At 39.8% G+C, this 22,168-nt stretch overlaps 2 protein-coding genes across 3 annotated transcripts in view; one reads left to right on the top strand and one right to left on the bottom strand.

Moving 5' to 3' along the window:
* Window positions 1-681: 681 nt before the first annotated feature.
* SSMEM1 (serine rich single-pass membrane protein 1) lies at window positions 682-10,424 on the bottom strand. The gene is made up of 3 exons (XM_019959586.2): window positions 10,157-10,424; window positions 3,830-3,884; window positions 682-1,536 (listed from the first exon to the last, which is right to left on the bottom strand). Exons 1-3 carry the CDS (start codon window positions 10,337-10,339, stop codon window positions 1,049-1,051), a joined length of 726 nt encoding a protein of 241 aa, XP_019815145.1. The 5' UTR covers window positions 10,340-10,424; the 3' UTR covers window positions 682-1,048.
* Window positions 10,425-12,810: 2,386 nt separating this feature from the next.
* Window positions 12,811-22,168, top strand: part of TMEM209 (transmembrane protein 209) — a 32,293-nt gene continuing 22,935 nt past the window's right edge. Inside the window, exons 1-6 of one of the 2 annotated variants that reach the window (XM_019959079.2) lie at window positions 12,811-12,938; window positions 13,900-14,036; window positions 14,179-14,237; window positions 15,057-15,188; window positions 15,842-16,083; window positions 17,150-17,351. In XM_019959079.2, coding sequence (XP_019814638.1) covers window positions 13,900-14,036; window positions 14,179-14,237; window positions 15,057-15,188; window positions 15,842-16,083; window positions 17,150-17,351 — 772 coding nt within the window. In that variant the 5' untranslated portion in view covers window positions 12,811-12,938. The other variant, XM_019959078.2, reaches the window with a different exon arrangement.

Below are 22,168 nucleotides of genomic sequence, written 5' to 3'. Positions count from 1 at the left end.
CTGATCACCCTTGACATCTGATCAAGTTCCTCATCCTCCACTTTTGATGTGTAAGTCCTTGGTCTGCCTTTTGTACAAGAATCATGCTAGGTCAATTTAGCACAAATTCTCCTACCTTTGGTGGCTCCTTGTAGGAATTTTCTATCCCATCCACTGATACCCTTTCCTTGGCTACAAATCTCCACTTGAATTTGCTGATTTGGAGTTGAGCTTGATTTCTCTCCCCAGTTGCAATAGATTGGACACCTATTACAAGTAGTCGTGAATGAAGTCTCCCTTACCATTTTAACACTGTCGGAATAATTTTTGTAACACTTGTCATGCCTTTCAGACAATAATCATGGATAGCCCATGGCCCAGCTGTCCTTCTGGTCTACTGTAGGAATCGGGCCTCATTCCAGCTCCTTCTCACCAGCCCCAAGCTGATACATACGCAACAATACAGCTCATGTAGGAAATTCCCTGGTGGTCCAGTGGTTAGGACTCCATGGTTAGGATGCCATGCTCTCACTGCTGAGGGCCCAGGTTCAATCCCCAGTCGGGGAACTAAGATCTACAAGCTGTGCAGCCAAAAAAATATACAACTCAGGTAGACTCACCTGTAAATATGGATCTGGGGAATTGGGGCCAATTCTATTCCGACCAACATTCCCTAATTCATTCAGTCAACTGGATAATCAAAACATATGAATAAATTTAAGTGGTTTCTAAACATAAATATATTTTCAAAGACCTTCCTTATTTGTGTTACAGACATTAACAAAATACATACACTCAAGGCATAAAATATCTGTCTGGTGCTCTTTTGCATAAAAAAAATCATAGTGGATACAGATCTCTGATGCTTCAGTGGTGCCATAAACAAATTCACTGGCCTGTTTTTGGACAAAGAATTATCTGAAATTTTACCTCTTGGGTTCCAAGAATGTTTTTGTTGTTAGTAGAGAGACTTTATTGTAAAAGCCTCCTCATCTAGACCTCTGGTGATTTTTCATGTTTTATTCATCTCTTTCATTTGGCTTCAAGTGAGGTAAGGACTTGATAAAATTCAAAATTTACTGAATTTTGTCTTAATATCAGGTCCAGAATTTTCATCTCCCTTCACTGAGCTTGTTACTGAAGCATTTTGAAGGAAATGGCGAGTTAGCCATTCATTGGTTCTCATGGCTTTGCAGTGGAGGCAGGGCCTTTCCCTGATTTGGTAACCTCCCATATTCCTTTGCCTCTGAGCTATTTTTCTCTTCTTAATACCGGCTGGTGATGGGCGGTGTTCACTTTCACTCTCCTTCCATGAGGAGGCTCCGGAGTTAGATTCTTCACTGTCACACTCAGTAGTATCACTGTCATGTGGGGTTCGATTCACTTGACTGAATTCAGAATAGCGCCTCGCTCGTCTTTGTTCAAGACAGGCATTGACCAAAGCCACTTCTGAGTCAGTTACAGGGGTAAGTTGGCTCTGCTTTGGTTTTTTCATCATTTGCAAAGAATCCCAGGCATCCTCTTTGCCTCGCCGCTTATTGGAAATATCTTTGCTTTCTAACAACAATGAAAGAAATCAACAAGTTAGGCACATTTTTGGTTACTATAACCTCATCTTACCTAAAAAGGAAGCCTATGGTGTGGCTCACTCTTTGCTGCCATTTGCCAAACCACCCCTTTTCCCCACATATTTTCAAGTGTTGGCAGCTGACTTCATTTTCCAGTGCCATACCAAAACTCCTAAAAACCAAAAGGATCAAATAGATGCTTGACATATTACTTTTGAAGTTTCATGGACCCTTGAAATAATATCAACAGAAAGGTCTCCAAACTTTTCTGAGGAGGACCCTTTTAACTTTTGCCTTGATGTTTTTTTTTTTTTTAAATATTTATTTTTATTTACTTATTTGGCTGCACAGGGTCTTAACTGTGGCATGTGGGATCTAGTTCCCCAACCAGGGATCAAACCGAGGACCCCACATTGAAAGATCAGAGTCCTAGCCACTGGACCACCAGGCAAGTCCCTACCTTGATGTTTTAAAGATTCAAGTGTGTGTATGAATGTGATTTGGGTAGCAGAAAATGAAAAAGGATTTTCTCTGTATACACTGGTGTACTGGACTTGGCTCATACCAGCCAGCTCACAAGAAATGATAAACTTTCCAGAACCTTGCAAGACGGCTGCTAAATGTAGCCATTAGTCAAAATTAAATTATACATGCTTACCACTAAATCAATTTGCTACAAATAAATGTAATAAATATTCAGAATTCATCACTTCCTTAATTATTTTACTACATTTCATTATGAGGTTTGCTCTTGAAACTACTATTTATGTCTGTTCTTTCTGGATATTAAAAATACTATGTAATGATGTGCTGTTATGCATCTCTTCCTAACTCCCATGTTCAGTGACATTATGTTGGTAACCTGAAAGTAGTTTTGATGGGATAAAAATCAACAAGCACTAAGAATCAGGTATTCATTTACGTAGATTTGTCAAGACAGGTTCTGTAGATTGTCTAGACAGGCTTCCCAGGTGGCACTAGTGGTAAAGAACCCGCCTACCAATGCAGGCGATATAAGAGACCTAGGTTTGATCCCTGGGTTGGGAAGATCCCCTGGAGGAGGAAATGGCAACCCACTCTGGTATTCTTGCCTGGAGAATCCAATGGATAGAGGAGCCTGGTGGGCTACAGTCCATGGGGTCACAAAGAGTTGGACATGACTGAAGCAACTCGGCACACAACCCAAAGTAGTGGAGAACATGTTACTGATGCAGATAACATTTAAAGGTATCATGCCTTTAGCCGCTATAATGTGAACAGCACCCAAAAATGAGGAAATATTCTTCCAGAGTATTCTAAAACTATTATCCAGCTCAGCAAAGAAGTCATTCACATCATTAACAACCAAGTTAAGTTCCAACATACCTCTTTGTGTTTCTTTTGTCCTATTCCTTAACTTAAAGGAAAGTAACAGTCATATTGGAACTAAACCCATTTATCTATTGTAACTATAGGTTGGCTAAGGCTGAAAATGGCCAAAATCAAAGAAGTACTTTGTGAGAATCAGCAGTCTATATGGAATTTACCCTAAAGTATATTATATATTTTATTATTTGTAAATTATCTGATATACATACTTTATACTAGTAAAATTTTAAATGCTATATACTACACACATTTTTGGAGAGCCAGTTGTTAAAGACTTATCAGCACACCACTGCTTGTGCGTGCTTAGTCACTCCAGTCGTGTCCAACTCTCTGCGACCCCATGGACCATGGCCTGCCAGGCTCCTCTGTCCATGGGATTCTCCAGGCAAGAATTCCAGAGTGGGTTGCCATTTCCTTCACCAGGGAGAAAGTATGAAGTGAGTGAAGTGAGTGAAGTGAAGTCGCTCAGTCGTGTCTGACTCTGCGACCCCATGGACTGTAGCCTACCAGGCTCCTCTGTCCATGAGATTTTCCAGGCAAGAGTACTGGAGTGGGGTGCCATTTCCTTCTCCACTACTGCTTATAAGTTATTCAAAAAGATGTCAGGTATAGCTCATAGCCTCGCAGAAACACTAGCAATAATTATGTGTGAAAGGCAAGCTGTGTGATGGGAGAATGCTGAGAAATGAAAAGACAGCTTGAGCTCTACCTACCAGTAATGTGTAGCCTCTAGCAGCTCTGCTGAAGTAGCTAAGCTGTCCTTCTGCACCAAAGCAAAGTGCTCATCCATGGGCCACCAGAGGTCTGGGGAGGCTCTATAATGCTCTTGGCTATTTATCTCTGTTGTCTGCTTTTCACACCCAACACATATTTTTTTCATCATAGTCCAATATCAAATAAGTGCTGGCTCTTACCTTTACTTGGTGAAGTACTTGTCCCATTGTCTTCATCCTTTTTCTTCTCAGACATCTATTTCAGAAATACAGATTAGTAATAGTGATCTCAGTTGGTTGTTTTTCACTCATATTTACTTAGACAGTGTCTAATTTTAAGCAGTCAGTGCGGTCCAATAACAAGAAGGCAATGGCACCCCACTCCAGTACTCTTGCCTGGAAAATCCCATGGATGGAGGAGCCTGGTAGGCTGCAGTCCATGGGGTCGCACAGAGTCGGACACGACTGAAGTGACTTAGCAGCAGCAGCGGTCCAATAAATACTTATTGAGTTCCTATTATAGTGATCCTACTTCTGCAGCCCATTAAGAAGACCATGCTTTGACAGCAGGATCTACCAAAATGTTTTGAACAGCAAAATGGAAAAAAGATCGAGAGAAAATAAGACCAATGACAACTTATAAGTTATAAAGTTTTCCTGAACTCACTGACATTATAGAGAAATACTGTTTAAATGTCATTTAAAAATGACTCAGTAAAGAATCTGCCTGCAATGTGGGAGACTTGGGTTCAGTCTCTGGGTTGGGAAGATCTCCTGGAGAAGGGAATGGCTACCCACTCCAGTATTCTCGCCCAGAGAATTCCATGGACAGAGGAGCCTGGAAGGCTACAGTCTATGGGGTTGCAAGCAGTCAGACACAACTGAGCAACTAACACAAAACATAATCTTAAAAAAATGATAGTACTAGGATTAGTTTTAAATTGCTTTTTAAAGGACATTTTATCAGGTCACATTATGATAATTCTTTAAGATCTTTATATGAATTTATAGACTTACTATCTCCTAAATCCTTCAGAAACATTATTCCAAAATGCAACCATAATATATTACTTGTGAACTTGGCAACCAGAAGAAATTGATTTCTTTGAATAATTCCAATTTCAAATATTCTGCCCCAATATTCCATAAATATATTTGTCCCATTTTTCAGATAAATATTCCACTTTTTGATGCTAAAAATTGTTTTGCCAAAAACTACACATACAAAGCAACTCTTTCAGAATATATCAAGTACTTTATAAATACTCATAACACGTTTGGCACATAATAATTCTGGGAATCTATGACTGAGAAATAAACTCCAAAAGAAAGTTTTATGTACAGACATATTCTCCCAATGTAATTAGGATAATATAAATACAAAATTCAAAAGTAGAAATAGTTAAATTATGACACAATCATATCATATATAGTTATAAAAATTATTATAATAAGGTTACATCATAACATGAGGAAATGAATGTTATAATATTAATTTAAAAATCAAGATGCAAATTTGTATATGCAGTATGATCACAACTTAGCTAAAAATGTGAAAAGAAGAAATACTAAGGAATGTACACAAGAGTTAGCAATAGCGGCTTTGAGAGTTGAAACTGATTTTTTTTTCCATCTAATCCTTCAAACTGTCTACAATAAGGGGAAAAATGAATTTATGTAGAAAGCCAAACTACCTTTGGATTGAAAAGTACCATACTTGGGTATTTATAACTGCAGTCTGAGATCTTTGGCCCATTCTTTTCTTAATACTCCATCTTCACAATGTTTGATAAGTTTCTCTAATGAGGTGCCTCTTTGTTTTTGAGTTACTGAAATAATTTTCTGAGAATTTTGAGTGGAATCCTCTTTAAGGATACCTTTTTAAGAATGTTTTTGGGTGGGCTTATTTTAAATGTAAAATGTTTAGAGATGATTATGAAGATATTAGAAGTTTATGAACTTTAAAAAGTTAGGTTTATTTTCTTTTCATGGAAAGCTTCCATATTTGAGTTGACGTCAAATCAAAATAAAATCACAAAATCTAAAGAAAGACTTTACATCAAGCTAAGTGGAATCATATGAACTATGGTTACCAAAAGTATTTTATTAAGTGTCTCTGGGCTTGACTCAGTTGAGTGAAAACAGCAGAAGTGCCTGCCCCAAAGGGGAGGTTAGGATGGTAGGGAGCTCTGGGATATGGCTCTGCCTTTCTGCCACTGGGATTTTACCAAGCCACTTAACCCCTTCTAAGCTCCACTTCCACATACGCAAAAAGAGGAGCTTGGACTGGGACTGGGACTGTTTGGGAAAATACCAGCACTGTCTGAATAAACACTAAACATATAAACTAAATATAGCATATATAGTCTGGCAAGAATACACAGAAGAACTGTACAAAAAAGACCTTCACGACCCAGATAATCACAATGGTGTGATCACTGACCTAGAGCCAGACATCCTGGAATGTGAAGTCAAGTGGGCCTTAGGAAGCATCACTATGAACAAAGCTAGTGGAGGTGATGGAATCCCAGTTGAGCTATTCCAAATCCTGAAAGATGATGCTGTGAAAGTGCTGCACTCAATATGCCAGCACATTTGGAAAACTCAGCAGTGGCCACAGGACTGGAAAAGGTCAGTTTTCATTCCAATCCTAAAGAAAGGCAATGCCAAAGAATGCTCAAACTACCGCACAATTGCACTCATCTCACACGCTAGTAAAGTAATGCTCAAAATTCTCCAAGCCAGGCTTCAGCAATATGTGAACCATGAACTTCCAGATGTTCAAGCTGGTTTTAGAAAAGGCAGAGGAACCAGAGATCAAATGGCCAACATCCGCTGGATCATGGAAAAAGCAAGAGAGTTCCAGAAAAACATCTATTTCTGCTTTATTGACTATGCCAAAGCCTTTGACTGTGTGGATCAGAATAAACAGTGGAAAATTCTTCAAGAGATGGGAATACCAGACCACCTGATCTGCCTCTTGAGAAATTTGTATGCAGATCAGGAAGCAACAGTTAGAACTGGACATGGAACAACAGACTGGTTCCAAACAGGAAAAGGAGTACGTCAAGGCTGTATATTGTCACCCTGTTTATTTAACTTATATGCAGAGTACATCATGAGAAATGCTGGACTGGAAGAAACACAAGCTGGAATCAAGATTGCCAGGAGAAATATCAATAACCTCAGATTTGCAGATGACACCACCCTTATGGCAGAAAGTGAAGAGGAACTCAAAAGCCTTTTGATGAAAGTGAAAGTGGAGAGTGAAAAAGTGGGCTTAAAGCTCAACATTCAGAAAACGAAGATCACAGCATCCGGTCCCATCACTTCATGGGAAATAGATGGGGAAACAGTGGAAACAGTGTCAGACTTTATTTTTCTGGGCTCCAAAATCACGGCAGATGGTGACTGCAGCCATGAAATTAAAAGACGCTTACTCCTTGGAAGGAAAGTTATGACCAACCTAGATAGCATATTCAAAAGCAGAGACATTACTTTGCCAACAAAGGTTCGGCTAGTCAAGGCTATGGTTTTTCCTGTGGTCATGTATGGATGTGAGAGTTGGACTGTGAAGAAGGCTGAGCGCCGAAGAAGTGATGCTTTTGAACTGTGGTGTTGGAGAAGACTCTTGAGAGTCCCTTAGACTGCAAGGAGATCCAACCAGTCCATTCTGAAGGAGATCAGCCCTGGGATTTCTTTGGAAGGAATGATGCTAAAGCTGAAACTCCAGTACTTTGGCCACCTCATGCGAAGAGTTGACTCATTGGAAAAGACTCTGATGCTGGGAGGGATTGGGGGCAGGAGGAGAAGGGGACGACAGAGGATGAGATGGCTGGATGGCATCACTGACTCGATGGACGTGAGTCTGGGTGAACTCCAGGAGTTGGTGATGGACAGGGAGGCCTGGCGTGCTGCGATTCACGGGGTTGCAAAGAGTCGGACACGACTGAGCGACTGATCTGATCTGATCTGATAGTCTATGAAAGCAAAAGGGTAAATGTGTCTTAAAAAGTGGCAGATCCAGAGGAGATCATTGTGCTTTATGTTGGAGGATAATTATCACCACATTTCCATCATGATTTTACCATTACCTCAAGGTTTGTAAATAAAGGTTCACAATTTAGCAGAGAAAATTAAGTTCAAAGTGAAGGAAAAATTTCATCCTTTTTGACTAGCTCGCATGTGGTTCTCAGATTTCAAATCTGGGACCCTTTAAGCTGCCATAAGGGTATAAAGAGAAAGACAAAACCTCTAAGATAATTAAGGCTTTAATCAGCACTTCAGTTCAGTTCAGTTCAATCCCTCAGTCATATCCGACTCTTTGCGACCCCATGGACTTTAATCAGCACTGAATAGATATAATTCAACATTTCAACTATGCTATGAAACAAACAAATGATATGGCAGGAAACCTGGGTCTATTCTGTCATAACCACTCATGACATTGGACAAGTCACTTAATCTCTTTGGACTTTATCGATGGAAAACAAACAAACAAAGGAAGGATACCAATATCTTCCTTGCCTACAAAGAGGAGGCTGGACCATACGCTCTTTTGAGGTCCTTGAAGCTCATTGCTCTATGACTCCGAAGAGCTGGTGCAAGTATGGGAGCAGAGAAATAGCTTAGACTTCTCAAATGGTCTTCATGATGAAATTGTCAAGAATCATTTTCAATTTTTTATTAATTTTCTAAAGTAGTTTTCTTGCCAATCTAGACAAATTCAATGTACTTAGCTAGGGCGTCTAAAGACCTGTATAAGTTATCAGTATTCTGAATATTCTTTTGGCAAAATATCTACCTTAAGCATATAGACTGTAGATAAAACTTATTTTTATGGGGAGGAGGTAGAGAATAGTCTTTGATTATTATAATGGAATCTAGCTGGCATAGACATAACATGCCTCCTCCTCTCCATCCATCTAGAGCTGATACAGCACTCAGTTTAGCTGACCATTGCCAGCCCAGTGCTCTGGCTGTAAGGCTAAATGGTAGTGGTTTTATTAATCATCAGCCTGGTAATAATGGCCAGCAAGGATTCCATATCAGTGACTTATAAGAGCTCAGTTACTCATAATATATGGGAGCATCAAAGCTCTGATTAAGTGGACTATCTCACTCTTTTTGTGTATGTGTGAAAGTTGTTCAGTCATGTCCAACTTTCTGTGACACCATGGACAGTAGCCTGCCAGGCTCCTCTGTCCACGGAATTCTTCAGGTAAGAATATTGGAGCGGGTGAAAGAAAGAAAGTACAAATCACTCAGTTGTGTCCGACTCTTTGCAACCCCATGAACTGTAACCTACCAGGCTCCTCCATCCATGAGATTTTCCAGGCAGGAGTACTGGAGTGGGTTGCCATTTCCATCTCCAGGCAATCTTCCCAACCTGAGGATCAAAACCAGGTCTCCCACATTGCAGGAAGATTCGTTACCATCTGAGCCATGAGAGATGACCAAGATGGCATTTTCTTCTCCTAGTAGTGGTCCAGAAGGGTGACTTTAGCTCTGTTTAGTTTAGTTCTGGATCTTATTCTGTGTGGATAATGTACTGCCTCATTCCCACAACATGTGTCCTATAAATATGACAACTTTGGTATCTTTGATTAGAATTACATCCAAAGGGAATTTGGAGGTCATTAACCAGTAGGGAGATCAGCCCTGGGATTTCTTTGGAAGGAATGATGCTAAAGCTGAAACTCCAGTACTTTGGCCACCTCATGCGAAGAGTTGACTCATTGGAAAAGACTCTGATGCTGGGAGGGAAAAGACTCTGATGCTGGGAGGGATTGGGGGCAGGAAGAGAAGGGGACAACAGAGAATGAGATGGCTGGATGGCATCACTGACTCGATGGACGTGAGTCTGAGTGAACTCCGGGAGTTGGCGATGGACAGGGAGGCCTGGCGTGCTGAGATTCATGGGGTCACAAAGGCTCAGACACGACTGAGCGACTGAACTGAACTGAACTGAACCAGTAGGGAAGTTTACCCCAGCTTACTTAGCATGTGGAGAATTTAGCAACTGAGAACAATCTAAATGTCTCAAAATTGCAGATTTGCTATGCTGCAACCGTAAGACAAAATTATGCAGTCATTAAGAGTGCTTCTTCTGTGTGAAAATAATTTGATGAAGTATTACAACATAATGTTAAGTTTAAAAAAGCAGGATATGAAAATATATACAACACAATGCAAACCATCTAAGATAAAAAATAGAGATGAAGAGAGATATACTATGATACAAAAAAAAAAAAAAAAAAGAACTAGAAGAACATACTCCAAAATGTTAACAGTGGTTATCTCTAGGAAATAAGAAACAGTACATCAATTTTCTTCATCCTTTACTATATTTTTGGATCCTCTAGAATGATACTGCATTATTTTCAAAACTAGAAAACAAACTTGTAAAAACTAGTTTCACCACTGTAAAATTTATTTTATGGAAATTCCCTAGTATACAGTAAATCTACTTAAATATATATTATTTAAAATGAAAAATCAAAAATAAAATGAAAAATCATATCCTACCCAGACAGAAGCCCTAGAGAAGAACATCAGGACCAGTATAATGACAAAATACCAAAGCAGGAAGTTCCCTATTGTCCCACAAGAGTCATCCTTCCGGCATTCATAATCTTGATTTGGAATGGTAAAACTTATAGGAATGGCGGGAGGATCCACCTCCCAAAATAAAGAAAAAAGATCTCCCATGATGACTTCTTGCTTTGAAAATAAAACATGCTCATAGGGATGAAGATGACTGGGAAGTACTTGAGGTGTATGACAACTTCCTTGGCAACCTATTATGACATATACACTTCATTAATTGTGACAGGAACTGACAAACATTTCTTGGATTGCTACATTTTTGGAAGATTTGTGTAATCACATCTATGAAAATTTAAGGTAATTCCCCATACCTCAATATGGTGCATTCTGCCTTAATCTTTTTGTGTATGTGTCTTGAAACTTGTATACATGGTATTTTCTTTACGTAAATCTAAGTCTCTAAGGTATCCATTCATTTTTCAGTCTCTTTGATATACATCATACCATTGTAATCTAACATACATAGTTCTAATGTGTTGTAGACTGAACTGTGGTCCCCAAAAAGCCTATGTTGAAACCTCAAGCCCCGATTTGACTATAATTGTAGATAGAGCCTAAAAAGAGGTAATTAAAGTTAAATGAAGTCATAAGGATGGGGCCCTAGTCCAATATGACTGGTGTTCTTATGAGAAAAGGAAGAGACATCAAGAACGTGCAAGCACAGGGGGGAAAAAGAAAAGGCTATGTGAGGACACAGAAGAGGGCCATCTGCAAGCCAAAGGACACAGGCTCAGGAGAAATCAATCCTGCTAGCACCTTGATCTTAGATTTCCAACCTCTAACTGTGAAAAAAATTAATTCCTATTGTTTAAGCTATGCAGTCTGTGGTATTTTCCTATGGCAACCCTGGAAAACTAATACATAATGCCAACAATGTATCTAAATTAGGTAGTAGTGTTCCTTTCTAAGCCTTGAATAAATGCACAGTAATTCACAGATTACATTAAGAAGGAAAACATAGATGTGTCTGTTGTGAGTTACATGAAACATGTACAGTTTCTTTCAGACATGTGTTGGGGAGGAAACTGGTATTCTAATTTTCTGTGTGTGTTAGTCGCTCAGTCATGTTGGACTCTTCTTTGAGATCCCATGGACTATAGCCCACCAGGCTCCTCTGTCCACGGATTCTCTGGGCAAGAATACTGGAGTGGGTTGCCATTTCCTTCTGCATTCTAATTTTGAACATTTGAACAATTTTCAAGTTAGTTCATCCCCAAATCTAAAACTAGAGCAAACCACAGTTGCTGCTAAGGCAATCTGCTGCTGCTGCTGCTAAGTTGCCTCAGTCGTGTCCGACTCTGTGCGACCCCATAGACGGCAGCCCACCAGGTTGCCCCGTCCCTGGGATTCTCCAGGCAAGAACACTGGAGTGGGTTGCCATTTCCTTCTCCAATGCATGAAAGTGAAAAGTGAAAGTGAAGTCGCTCAGTGCTGTCCAACTCTAGCGACCCCATGGACTGCAGCCTACCAGGCCCCTCCATCCATGGGATTTTCCAGGTAAAAATACTGGAGTGGGGTGCCATTGCCTTAAAAGTATAAAAACTCCACTTTAAAAAAAAATCAGTTAGATCTTTAAGAGCATAGCATACCTGCAGATTTTCATTAACATGCAATACCACAAGAAAACTTCATTTTCTTCTGTTGAAACTTAGAAGCATTTTAGGAAAATTTCTGGCCATTGGGACGTGCTGTGACAATCCACTGGTTTATCAGAACACAGTGTGATGTTTTTATTAGAGACACGCTTCTTTGCATCCCCACAAGCAAGTCTCCAGACCTTGTGCATCCTGAACCTTGACTGTTTCAGGCCCGTGTCACCTCCTCCAGGAAGCTTGCAGGGATCTCTGGCTGGGCCCACCACGCTTCCTTAGGGCTCACTGCACTCCACCTCACCTACCTTTCTAGTGCACCTTCCCGCCTCCCCATTCCACCCCAATCCCCTCTCTGAGCTACTCCAGGCAGAAACCAGGGAAAGTTTTACTTTCACACCATCCCGCGCGGTTCAGCGGCACATTGTAGGCATCTATATTTGTTAAATAAAAGTAAACTGAACTCCCTGATGAATCTTTTCCTCAGGATTAGAAGTTCTTCCAAAGAATATGCATGAAAAGTAAAGACTGTTTCTTTTTAAAACCTCAAAACCACTAACAACTTTAACAAAACACAATTTGCTTTTTCTTGTTACTGCTGCAACCTCATTACACGGATATTTAAAAATTTACATGGGGTCAGGACACATAATTTTTTTTTAACACAGAGGTGTGAAAAATGCTTTCTCATTGCTGAAGGTGTCTGGACACATTACCAAGTACTCTGTATCCTACAGTTACCCACATTGCTTAATAAAATCTGCTCAAAAATATAAGTCCATAAACGCCCAAAGGAAGCTAAAATGATATTAATATATAGAAAATCAGCTTGTTATAGTTATTACTTTTTACTGTGGGTTCAGAACCTGGTCTGAATTTTTGCTGCTCAGCTTTCTCCCCGCACCAGAGTGGGAGCCACAGATCCGGAGACTGTTTCCCTGGTAACGCTCCTAGCCTTTCCCCCGCCCCTCCTCCTCTTCCCGCGAGAAGAGACAGTCCCGTCCTTCCGGTAACTGGAGACGCACGAGCGGGTCGATTTCGCTGTCTCGCTTGGTTTCGCGCATGTGCGGTGGAGAGTGGCGCGAACCCGCCACTTCCGGCCGAAGAACACGGTGCGTTTTCGGGGTCATCTTTGTGCTTCCTGGACTAGGAGTCCGCGCGGGCCGTAGGAGTTTCGCGCCTGCGGACCTGGCGAGGGTTCAGCCAAAGGGGAATGTGGCCAGACCACCCACTGCCCGTAGTGGAAGGGAGGAAAGAAGCCATAGGAGTTGCTAAAGTTTGTACTGGGACAGCCAGGGAGGGAAGCTTTCTGCACTGGGGATTATTGACTCCTGGTCAGGGTGGCGGGAAGGGTACTGATCTGTACTTAATGGGATACGACTCCCTAGAGCAGGAACAGGCCTTAACACTTGTCTGCAAAAGATTGGCCCTAGCGAAACAGAGGAAGTATACATCCCAATGTGGACCAAAACTGCTCACTGTCCCCACTCACCCTTATTCCGTTCACACCGCGAGTATTCGCCCTTCTAAAACCTAAATCCTTGTACTTTTATTAGCAACACAAAACGGAGATGGCCTGGGTGCAGAGTTGGTAAAGATCGTAGGCAGTTAATGATTTCTGCACAAGCATGTAGCAGGAGAATAATGACGTATTTTATTTGGAATATTTTCTCACCAAACTTGGTGTTTTGGATTTCTTATAGCTCTTGGCCTGGTCCTTGTTACATATTCCAAAAACACAACACTAATCCTTGAATTGCAAAGTAAGACAGTTTTCTTTATTGGGAATGTTAAATTATTCTCTGAAGGGACCACCCAGTTCTCTGTTGATTACACTGTGGTGCCAATGAAGCTGTCATTTAGGGTTCCTTTTTCATATTAAAGGGTATTAATTAATATTAAAGGGTATTAACTAATATTAAAGGGGAAAAACATTAGAAAGATGAGGAAAAGTATGTGCAATTTTAAGTTAGCCACTGGGTGACTGAACAACAATAATAGACACAAGTTTGATTTCTTAAATGGAGCAGTAGTTCCTTTTGATTAATTCCTAAGCTTTTTGATTTTGAACAGATGCAAGGGGAGCCAAACCCAAGTGCTTCCCTTATTGACAGAACCATCAAGATGAGAAGAGAAACAGAAGCTAGGAAAGTGGTTTTAGCCTGGGGACTCCTAAATGTGTCTATGGCTGGAATGATATATACTGAAATGTAAGTTAATTAGCCAAAAAAAGTGGGAAAAAAGTAAAAATTGAAGAGGCCAACAGTTGATTCCACAAGTTTTGTGTTTTGATTTTTGGGGGGTGTGTGTGTGTGTGTCTTAATATTAAAAAGCCTTTCTGATTTTTTTCAGGACTGGAAAATTGATTAGTTCTTATTATAATGTGACATATTGGCCCCTCTGGTATATAGGTAAGTAATTTTCACTGTGATTTAGAGTTACTCCCAATGAAAAACTGCACTCAAGTTGAATTCAACTTAGTATTCATTCCTTTATTCAACACATATTTGAATGCCTGCTATGTTCCCAAAACTGGGAATACACTAGGAAGGGAACAAGGTCCATACCCTCATGGGAGGAATACTCTAGTAGAAGAGACAATCAGTTAATAAACAGTACAATTCCAGGTAATCATGAGTTCTGTTAAGAAAAATAAACTTTGGAGCTGGTAAGATTTGTATTTGTTATTCTCCCTGAATTGCCTTCCTTACTTCTCTATGTTTTCACCTTTCAAGACCAACCAGATTTTTTTCCCATTGATACCTTCCTCGGTTTCCTCTCTCTGTTCTTCAGTAGTTCTTAGGTATAATGAGTCTTTGTGGCCATTAAAATAAATTCCAAAGTCTAATACATACATTAAAGTCTTGATAGGGAAGTGATGGGGCAAGTGGAAGAGCAAGAGTTTTGAAATCTGTATACCTGAATTAGAATCATGTCTTCAGTGACTAGCTGTGTGCTATCGCAAAAGTCACCTGACTTCTTTACACCTGTTGGCAGAGCTTTAAAATCAAGGTGAAAATGTTTATTGTAAAAGGATTAATGATAATATTTTGAAACTCACTGGTAAATGCCCTACACATAATAGACATTCATTAGATGTTAACTGTTAATGAGGAATAAGAGTATAGTTTTTAATTTTTTTGTTTTTAATTTGCTAAAGTATGCATGGTTTTCTTTCTCCCATTTAAATGTTCCACTCCCCTTTTAAAAAATAAATTGTTCTCTTCCAGAGCTTGCCCTTGCATCTCTCTTCAGTCTAAATGCCTTATTTGATTTTTGGAGGTATTTCAAATGCACTGTGGCAGCAACAAGTCTGGTTGTTAGCCCTGAACAGCAAACACTTTTAGGGCTGAAAACAGCTGGTAAGTGTTTTATACCTTTTGCAAAGGTGAGGGGAAAGTTTGGCAGTAAATCTCTCAATTTAATTTTCTCATAAACTCAGCTAGAAGGGATTTCTAACGCCATCTGATTCAACTCTATTAAACAGTTTTACAATAAATTGTCTTAAGATCAATGATTATATTCCTATTTATATAAATTAAATAACATTCATAGCCTCATGGAAGTTTGTTCCATGGTTTAATTACGGTTAAAATTAAATGACTAATTTTTGCTGCATTAAAGCCAGTTTCTTATTTTGACTTGATGGAAAATGGTACACAACCATTTGTGTCTTTTGGTAATAATACTTTATGTAATTTAACAACCAAGTCACACTTACTTGCCATTTCCCTGACAAAGATTCAGTTCATTGCATTTGTTTTCATAGAAATTTTATTTACTGTATGTGTGCTCAGTTGCTCAGCCGTGACGGATTCTTTGCAACTCTTTGAAACTCACTGGTAAAATTTTTGATCTATGGACTGTGGCCCTCGGGGCTCCTCTGTCTGTGGAGTGGGTTGCCATTTCCTCCTCCAGGGGATCTTCCTTACCCAGGGGTCGAACTCTCATCTCTTGTGTCTTCTTCATTGGCAGGCAGTATACTTACACACAATTATTTGTCTGTTCCTTCTAGTTGTACAGACTACTCCTCCACGTGATCTGGCAGCAGCCCAAATCCCTCCCTCTCCACCTTCTCCTTCAATTCAGGGTCAGAGTGTGTTAAGTTATAGCCCATCTCGCTCACCCAGTACCAGCCCCAAGTTCACCACCAGCTGTATAACTGGATATAGCCCTCAGCTGCAAGGTCTGTCATCAGGTGGCAGTGGGTCTTACAGCCCCGGAGTGACCTACTCACCCATCAGTGGTTATAACAAGGTAGGCCTCTTATCTCCTACGATTTGACTTACTGTTTCTATTACTACTACTATTTTGATTACTATTTTAAAAGTGGGAGGTTTGAATTGAAAATCACCTAGTGAGTCGAAACTCTTTTTTTTTTAATCAATGAAGAAACCCAGAATCAGTGGGTAATTGACTTGCCCAAATTTGCCTATTTAAGAGCCAGGAACAGGGCTTCCTTGGTGGCTCAGTGGTGAAGAATCTGCCAGCCGGTACAGGAGACATGGGTTTGATCCCTAGTCTGGGAAGATTGCCATGAGACTACTAAACCTTGCACTGCAGTCACTGAGCCTGCCCTCCAGAGCCCGGGAGCCACAACTACTGTGCCGTGTGTAGCAACTGCTAATAAGAGAAACGACCGCAATGAGAAGCCCGCACAGGAGAGGGAAGCCCCCAGTCTCCACAGCTAGAGGAAAACCTGCACGCACAGCAGTGAAGAGCCAGCACAGCCAAAAATTTTAAAAAAGAGCCAAGAATAGAACCCAGATTTCCTGACACCAGTTAGAAGTTCTTTATATCACATCTTAAAAGAATCCTCAAAAAAAAAAAAAAAAAAAGATTTAGCTTTTGCAAAAGACAATGTACTGAGGGTCACCATCTAGGATTTTTCTGCAGACTCTTTATTTATTTATTTGTTTAATTTTATTTTGGGGTGTACAGCATGGCATGTAGGGTGATGGTTCCCTACTATCTCTTGTTAAGTGAGGAGTGTCTGGCAATGAAAACAAGACCTGTGTGCAAGTCTTTGTATGGGTATAAATTTTCCGCTTTTTTGGGTAAATGCAAAGGAGCAGGATGTTTGCTATTGTATGGTTTAGTTTTGTACGAAAGTGCCACACTGTCTTCCAAAGTGACTACTGTTTTGCATTCCACCAGCAATGAATCCAAGTTCCTGTTACTCTACATCCTTGCCAGCGTTTGATGTTCAGTGCTCTGGATTTTGACCATTCTAGTTGGTGTGTTACTTTTTGAAAGTTCAAAAACCAAAACAAAGAAGTATCAATTAAAGAGAAATAAAGTCAAGTTCTTTCACTTTGTACAGCTGGCAAGCTATAGTCCCTCTCCTCCTCCTCCGTATCCTACGACCGTTGGTCCAGTGGAGAGCAGTGGGCTGAGATCTCGCTACCGCTCCTCACCCACCGTCTACAACTCCCCTACTGACAAAGAAGACTACATGACCGACCTGCGAACCTTGGATACTTTCCTTAGAAGTGAAGAAGAAAAACAGCAGAGAGTTAAGCTGGGTATGTATATATTTTACTTGGAGCTAATATACATATTTGGGGTGTTGGTTATTGTTCATATATTATTTTTCTTACTTTGATCCTATGCATAATTGTTTCAAATCTTTTTACTAATACACCTTGTGTAGCTTAGCAGAGGAATTTATTTTGTTTTTGTATTTTGTGCTGTTGGAGAAGGCAATGGCACCCCACTCCAGTACTCTTGCCTGGAAAATCCCATGGACAGAGGAGCCTGGTAGGCTGCAATCCATGGGGTCGCTAAGAGTCAGACACGACTGAGCGACTTCACTTTCACTTTTCACTTTTATGCATTGGAGAAGGAAATGGCAACCCACTCCAGTGTTCTTGCCTGGAGAATCCCAGGGACGGGGGAGCCTGGTGGGCTGCCGTCTATGGGGTCGCACAGAGTCGGACACGACTGAAGTGACTTAGCATAGCATAGCATAGCATTTTGTGCTGTTAGAATCAAATTCATCAAAATTTAAGATGTAAAATAGAGCTGAGCTAACAGAAATCTTAAACCTTTCATTTACGATTAAAAGCTTTTTTGTATAACGTAATTTATAATTTGTTTAAAAGTTGAGGTTATAAACTGTTTTTGAAGCGGTGTGTGGCAGGGCGTGGTGAAGTGAGGGTTGTCTCTTGGGGTAGTTCTTGTGAAGGTCGGTGTAGCAGGGAGAATGGAGGGAGCATGGATTTACACCAGACATGTTGCTGTTCTTCAGAACATTTTTTAACTTGTCTCTTGTTTACCTTGGGAAACAATGTTAGCAAATCTTAATCTCTTTGGGGTGGATTTGATTATTACAAAGTCAATTATTTGAAACCAAATTAGGTTATCGAGCCGAGTAATGATTTTTCCCCCTCAGGAACTTTAACAGAAAGCGCCTTCGGTGCTAAAGCACGGCCGCAATGAGGAAGCCAGTTATTGGACCATGGCTCTTTGTGTCACTCGAAGTCTCTCTATTGATTTTTAATTTAATTTTGCCTGAAAGTGCCACAGATGTCAAAGGAACAAATCAATATTACCTTGTTATTTGTCGATACATGCTTTTTCTTCTTTTTAAATTCGGAAATATTTCAAGGAAACCGAAAATTACAGAGTAAAATACAAAGAACCCTGTGTACCCTCTACATTGCCTTTGTCACAGCCAGATATTTTCTGGCTTCCATTTTTATTTCTTCTTTAACCTATACAAGTTATTTAGAAATACTGTTTGGAAGTATTATTGGTGATTGGTGTTGCTTTGAATTTCCAAATATGGGAAATGAAAGGCTTCGTTATCTTTTTTTTCCCTCCCCTAAGTTAATTGTACGGTGACTAGAGGTTTTGATCTGTACCCTATTAATTTTTTCATAGTTTTTGAAGCCTGTACCTAGGCCTGCTATTTATGACCACTTTTTGTGAGTGGATCTTAGTGTGTTGAAAAGAATGCATAGTCTATAAATATTGGGCTTCTTGTTTGTTCATTGAGTCAAGCTTCATAATGATATTCTTAAATTCTTTATTAATTTTTATCTGCTTAATTTATTACTAAGAAAGTGTGCTAAATGCACCCACTGATTGTTTCCCAATAAATGTCTCCCTGTAACTGTCAAATTTGCTAAATGTTTATGAGATTCTGTTATATGCATATAAATTCAGAATATCCTTCTAGTCAGTTACTCCTTTTATCTTTATCTCTTAGGCTTTTTGCCTTTGAGTCTGTTGTGTCTGACACTAACAGCTATACTAATTTTCTTTTGGGTATTATTTGCCTGTGTATCTATGTCCATCTATATACTTTTAAGCCTTCTGGGCCCATAGGTTTTAGGTAATTAAGTATTTTGTATGAATTAATCTGTATTAATATTTTGTGGAAAACTACTTTGAGACTATAAATATCCTTTTCTTTATCAAATTTTCACTTAATAGCTTTAATACCCTTTTAAGATTCTTTTCAAAGTTAATTATTACTGGTTGTCATGGTACTTCTCTAATTTTTCATTCCTTTTTTTATTTATCCCTTTTTTGTTTTTTATAAACTTTGTGTGTGTGTGGTTAAATTTACATAAGAGTTACCATTTTAAACATCTTAAGTGTATCATTTAGCATTACCTACATTCAGTTTGTTGTGCAGCCACTTCTTAAATATACATATTTGTTAGTATTCTCTTGTAAGGTAGAGCTTCTTTCCTCCAGTTAGGTTATTTTGATGCTTAGATTGTCTCAGATTTGGCTAGTGTGATTGTCTAGCTTCTGTGTTCTTCTGGTATCATTCTTTGAACACTCCTCCCCCCTCCCCCAACCCTACCCCCAACCCACTTCCCATAAGATTTTCCAGGCTCTTCTTTCTCTAGTAACTAGCTTTGGAATTAGTCTGTTTTTCTGGGGGGTCATGTTTGCTTTTAGTGGAGAAAGATATTTTGTAATTAATGTCTGTGCACTGGATATGCCATGGTTAATCTTAAGTCCACTGGGCAGACAGCTGGGAAACAGATATGGAAACACTCACACACACACACTTGTATATTTCTCCATCCGTCCGTGAAAGTGAAGTCGGACAGTTGTGTCCAACTCCTTGCAACCCTACAGACTGTGGCCCACCAGGCTCCTCCGTCCATGGGATTTTCCAGGCAAGAATATTGGAGTGGGTTGCCATTTCCTTCTCCAGGAGATCTTCCCGACCCAGGGATCGAACCCAGCTCTCCTGCATTGCAAGCAGACTCTTTACTGTCTGAGCCACCAGGGAATCCATCTATATGTATTAAAAACCATAAGTTCCTGTGATACCTCCAATTCCAGTCCAACTATACAGGGTTTGTCTTAGCCTCCTTCCTTTACAGATTTATAACTCCTTTCTCCAATAATGAGAAAATGGACACTCACATATACTGTTTGTTGTTCAGTCGCTAAGTCGTGTCCGACTCTTTGTGACCCCATGGACTGCAGCACGCCAGACTCCTCTGTCTTCCACTATCTCCTAGAGCTTGCTCAAATTCATGTCCATTGAGTCAGTGATGCTGTCTAACCATCTCATCCTCTGTCGTCACCTTCTCCTTTTGCCTTCTGTCTCTCCGAGCGTCAGTCTTTTCCATTGCGGTAATTCTTTGCATGAGGTGGCCAAGGTATTGAAAGCCTCAGCTTTAGCATCAGTCCTTCCACTGAATATTCAGGGTTGATTTCCTTTAGGATTGACTGGTTTGATTTCCTTGCAGTCTAGGGGCCTCTCAGGAGTCCTCTCCAACACCACAGTTCAAAAGCATCTATTCTTCAGCACTCAGCCTGCTTTATCATTGAACTCTCACATCCATACCTGACTACTGGAAAAACCACAGCTTTGACTTATACACACCTTTGTTGTCAAAGTGATGTCTCTGCCTTTTAATACACTGTCTGGGTTTGTCATAGCTTTCCTCACAAGGATCATCTTTTTATTTCATGGCTGCAGTCACTGTCTGCAGTGATTTTGGAGCCCAAGAAAATAGTCTGTCACTGCTTCCACTTTTTCCCCTTCTGTTTGCCATGAAGTGATGGAACCAGATGCCATGATCTTCATTTTCTGAATGTTGAGTTTTCAGCCAACATTTTCACTTTCTTCTTTCACCCTCCTCAAGAGGCTCTTTAGTTCCTCTTCATTTTCTGCCATTAGAGTGGTATCATCGGCATTTATGAGGTTGTTGATATTTCTCCTGGCAGTCTTGATTCCAGCTTGTGCTTCATCCAGCCCATCATTTCACATGATGTGCTCTGCGTAGAAGTTAAATAAGCAGGGTGACAGTATCCAGCCTTGCTGTATTCCTTTTGCAATTTGAAACCAATCTGTTCCATATCTGGTTCTAACTGTCGCTTCTTGACCTGTACACAGGTTTCTCAGAAGGTAGTTTACATGCATCTCCTAAGAACAAGGACATTTTCCTTTCTGACTACCATATGATTTTCATATTTAAGTTACTACTATTCTTCATATTTACCTTTCCTCCAGTGGACCCAATAACGACCTTGGTAGCTCTTTTCTTTTATTGATGGAGGATCCAGTCAGGGACCACATATTTCATTTAATTGTCATGCTTCTTTAGTCTTTTTTCATCTGGACCATTTATGAGTGTTTGTTCTCTTTTTTGTCTTTTATGACATTTACATTTTGAAGATACAAGGCCAGTTTGGTAGATTTGTATTTGTGTGATGGTTTTCTCATTGTTAGATTCATTTTAAATATTTTTTGGCAAGAATAAAACTTAGCTGGTGGTATGTTCCTTTCAGTGCATCACATCAGAGGATACATGATATTATTTGTCCCTCTATTGGCAAAGTTAAATTGGATCTCCTGGTCATAGTGATGGCACAGTTTGTTCATAGTAGCTTTTCCCTTCTGTAATTTATGAACAATCTATATAGTATGATGCTTTTGAGACTTAGGACTATGCTGTTCCCTTAAGCAGTCTTTCCCTCCAGCAGTTTTAGCATCCATTGATGATCCAGTGTTACTACAGTAGTAGTTGCAAAAGGGAGACTTTCTAATATTTCCATTTCTTCAGTGCACGTTTAGTATTTTGGCATTCTGCTATAAAGAAGAGCATTCTGTTTTATTCCTCACTCCACAGTTTGTTTTATCCAGTTAGGACTGATGGTTCTGTCTTTTTAATTTAAACTTTAAACTGCTATTTAACTCATTGAGTTTTTTAATTTGTCTTTTTTTTTTTTTTCTGGTTTCAACATTTTATTTGCTTCTCTTTGATATATGCCTGATTTATTTTAGAGTATCTTGCTTTGTTCTTATGTTTTCCATTCTTTTTCTTATCTCAGTCACTTTAAGCATACTTTAAAATTCCTGTCC

Source organism: Bos indicus, chromosome 4 (assembly GCF_029378745.1).
Source record: "Bos indicus isolate NIAB-ARS_2022 breed Sahiwal x Tharparkar chromosome 4, NIAB-ARS_B.indTharparkar_mat_pri_1.0, whole genome shotgun sequence".
In the NCBI taxonomy this organism is placed as follows: Eukaryota; Metazoa; Chordata; class Mammalia; order Artiodactyla; family Bovidae; genus Bos; species Bos indicus.
Note: the sequence above shows the minus strand (reverse complement) of the source record. Positions and strands in the feature narration are given on the sequence as shown.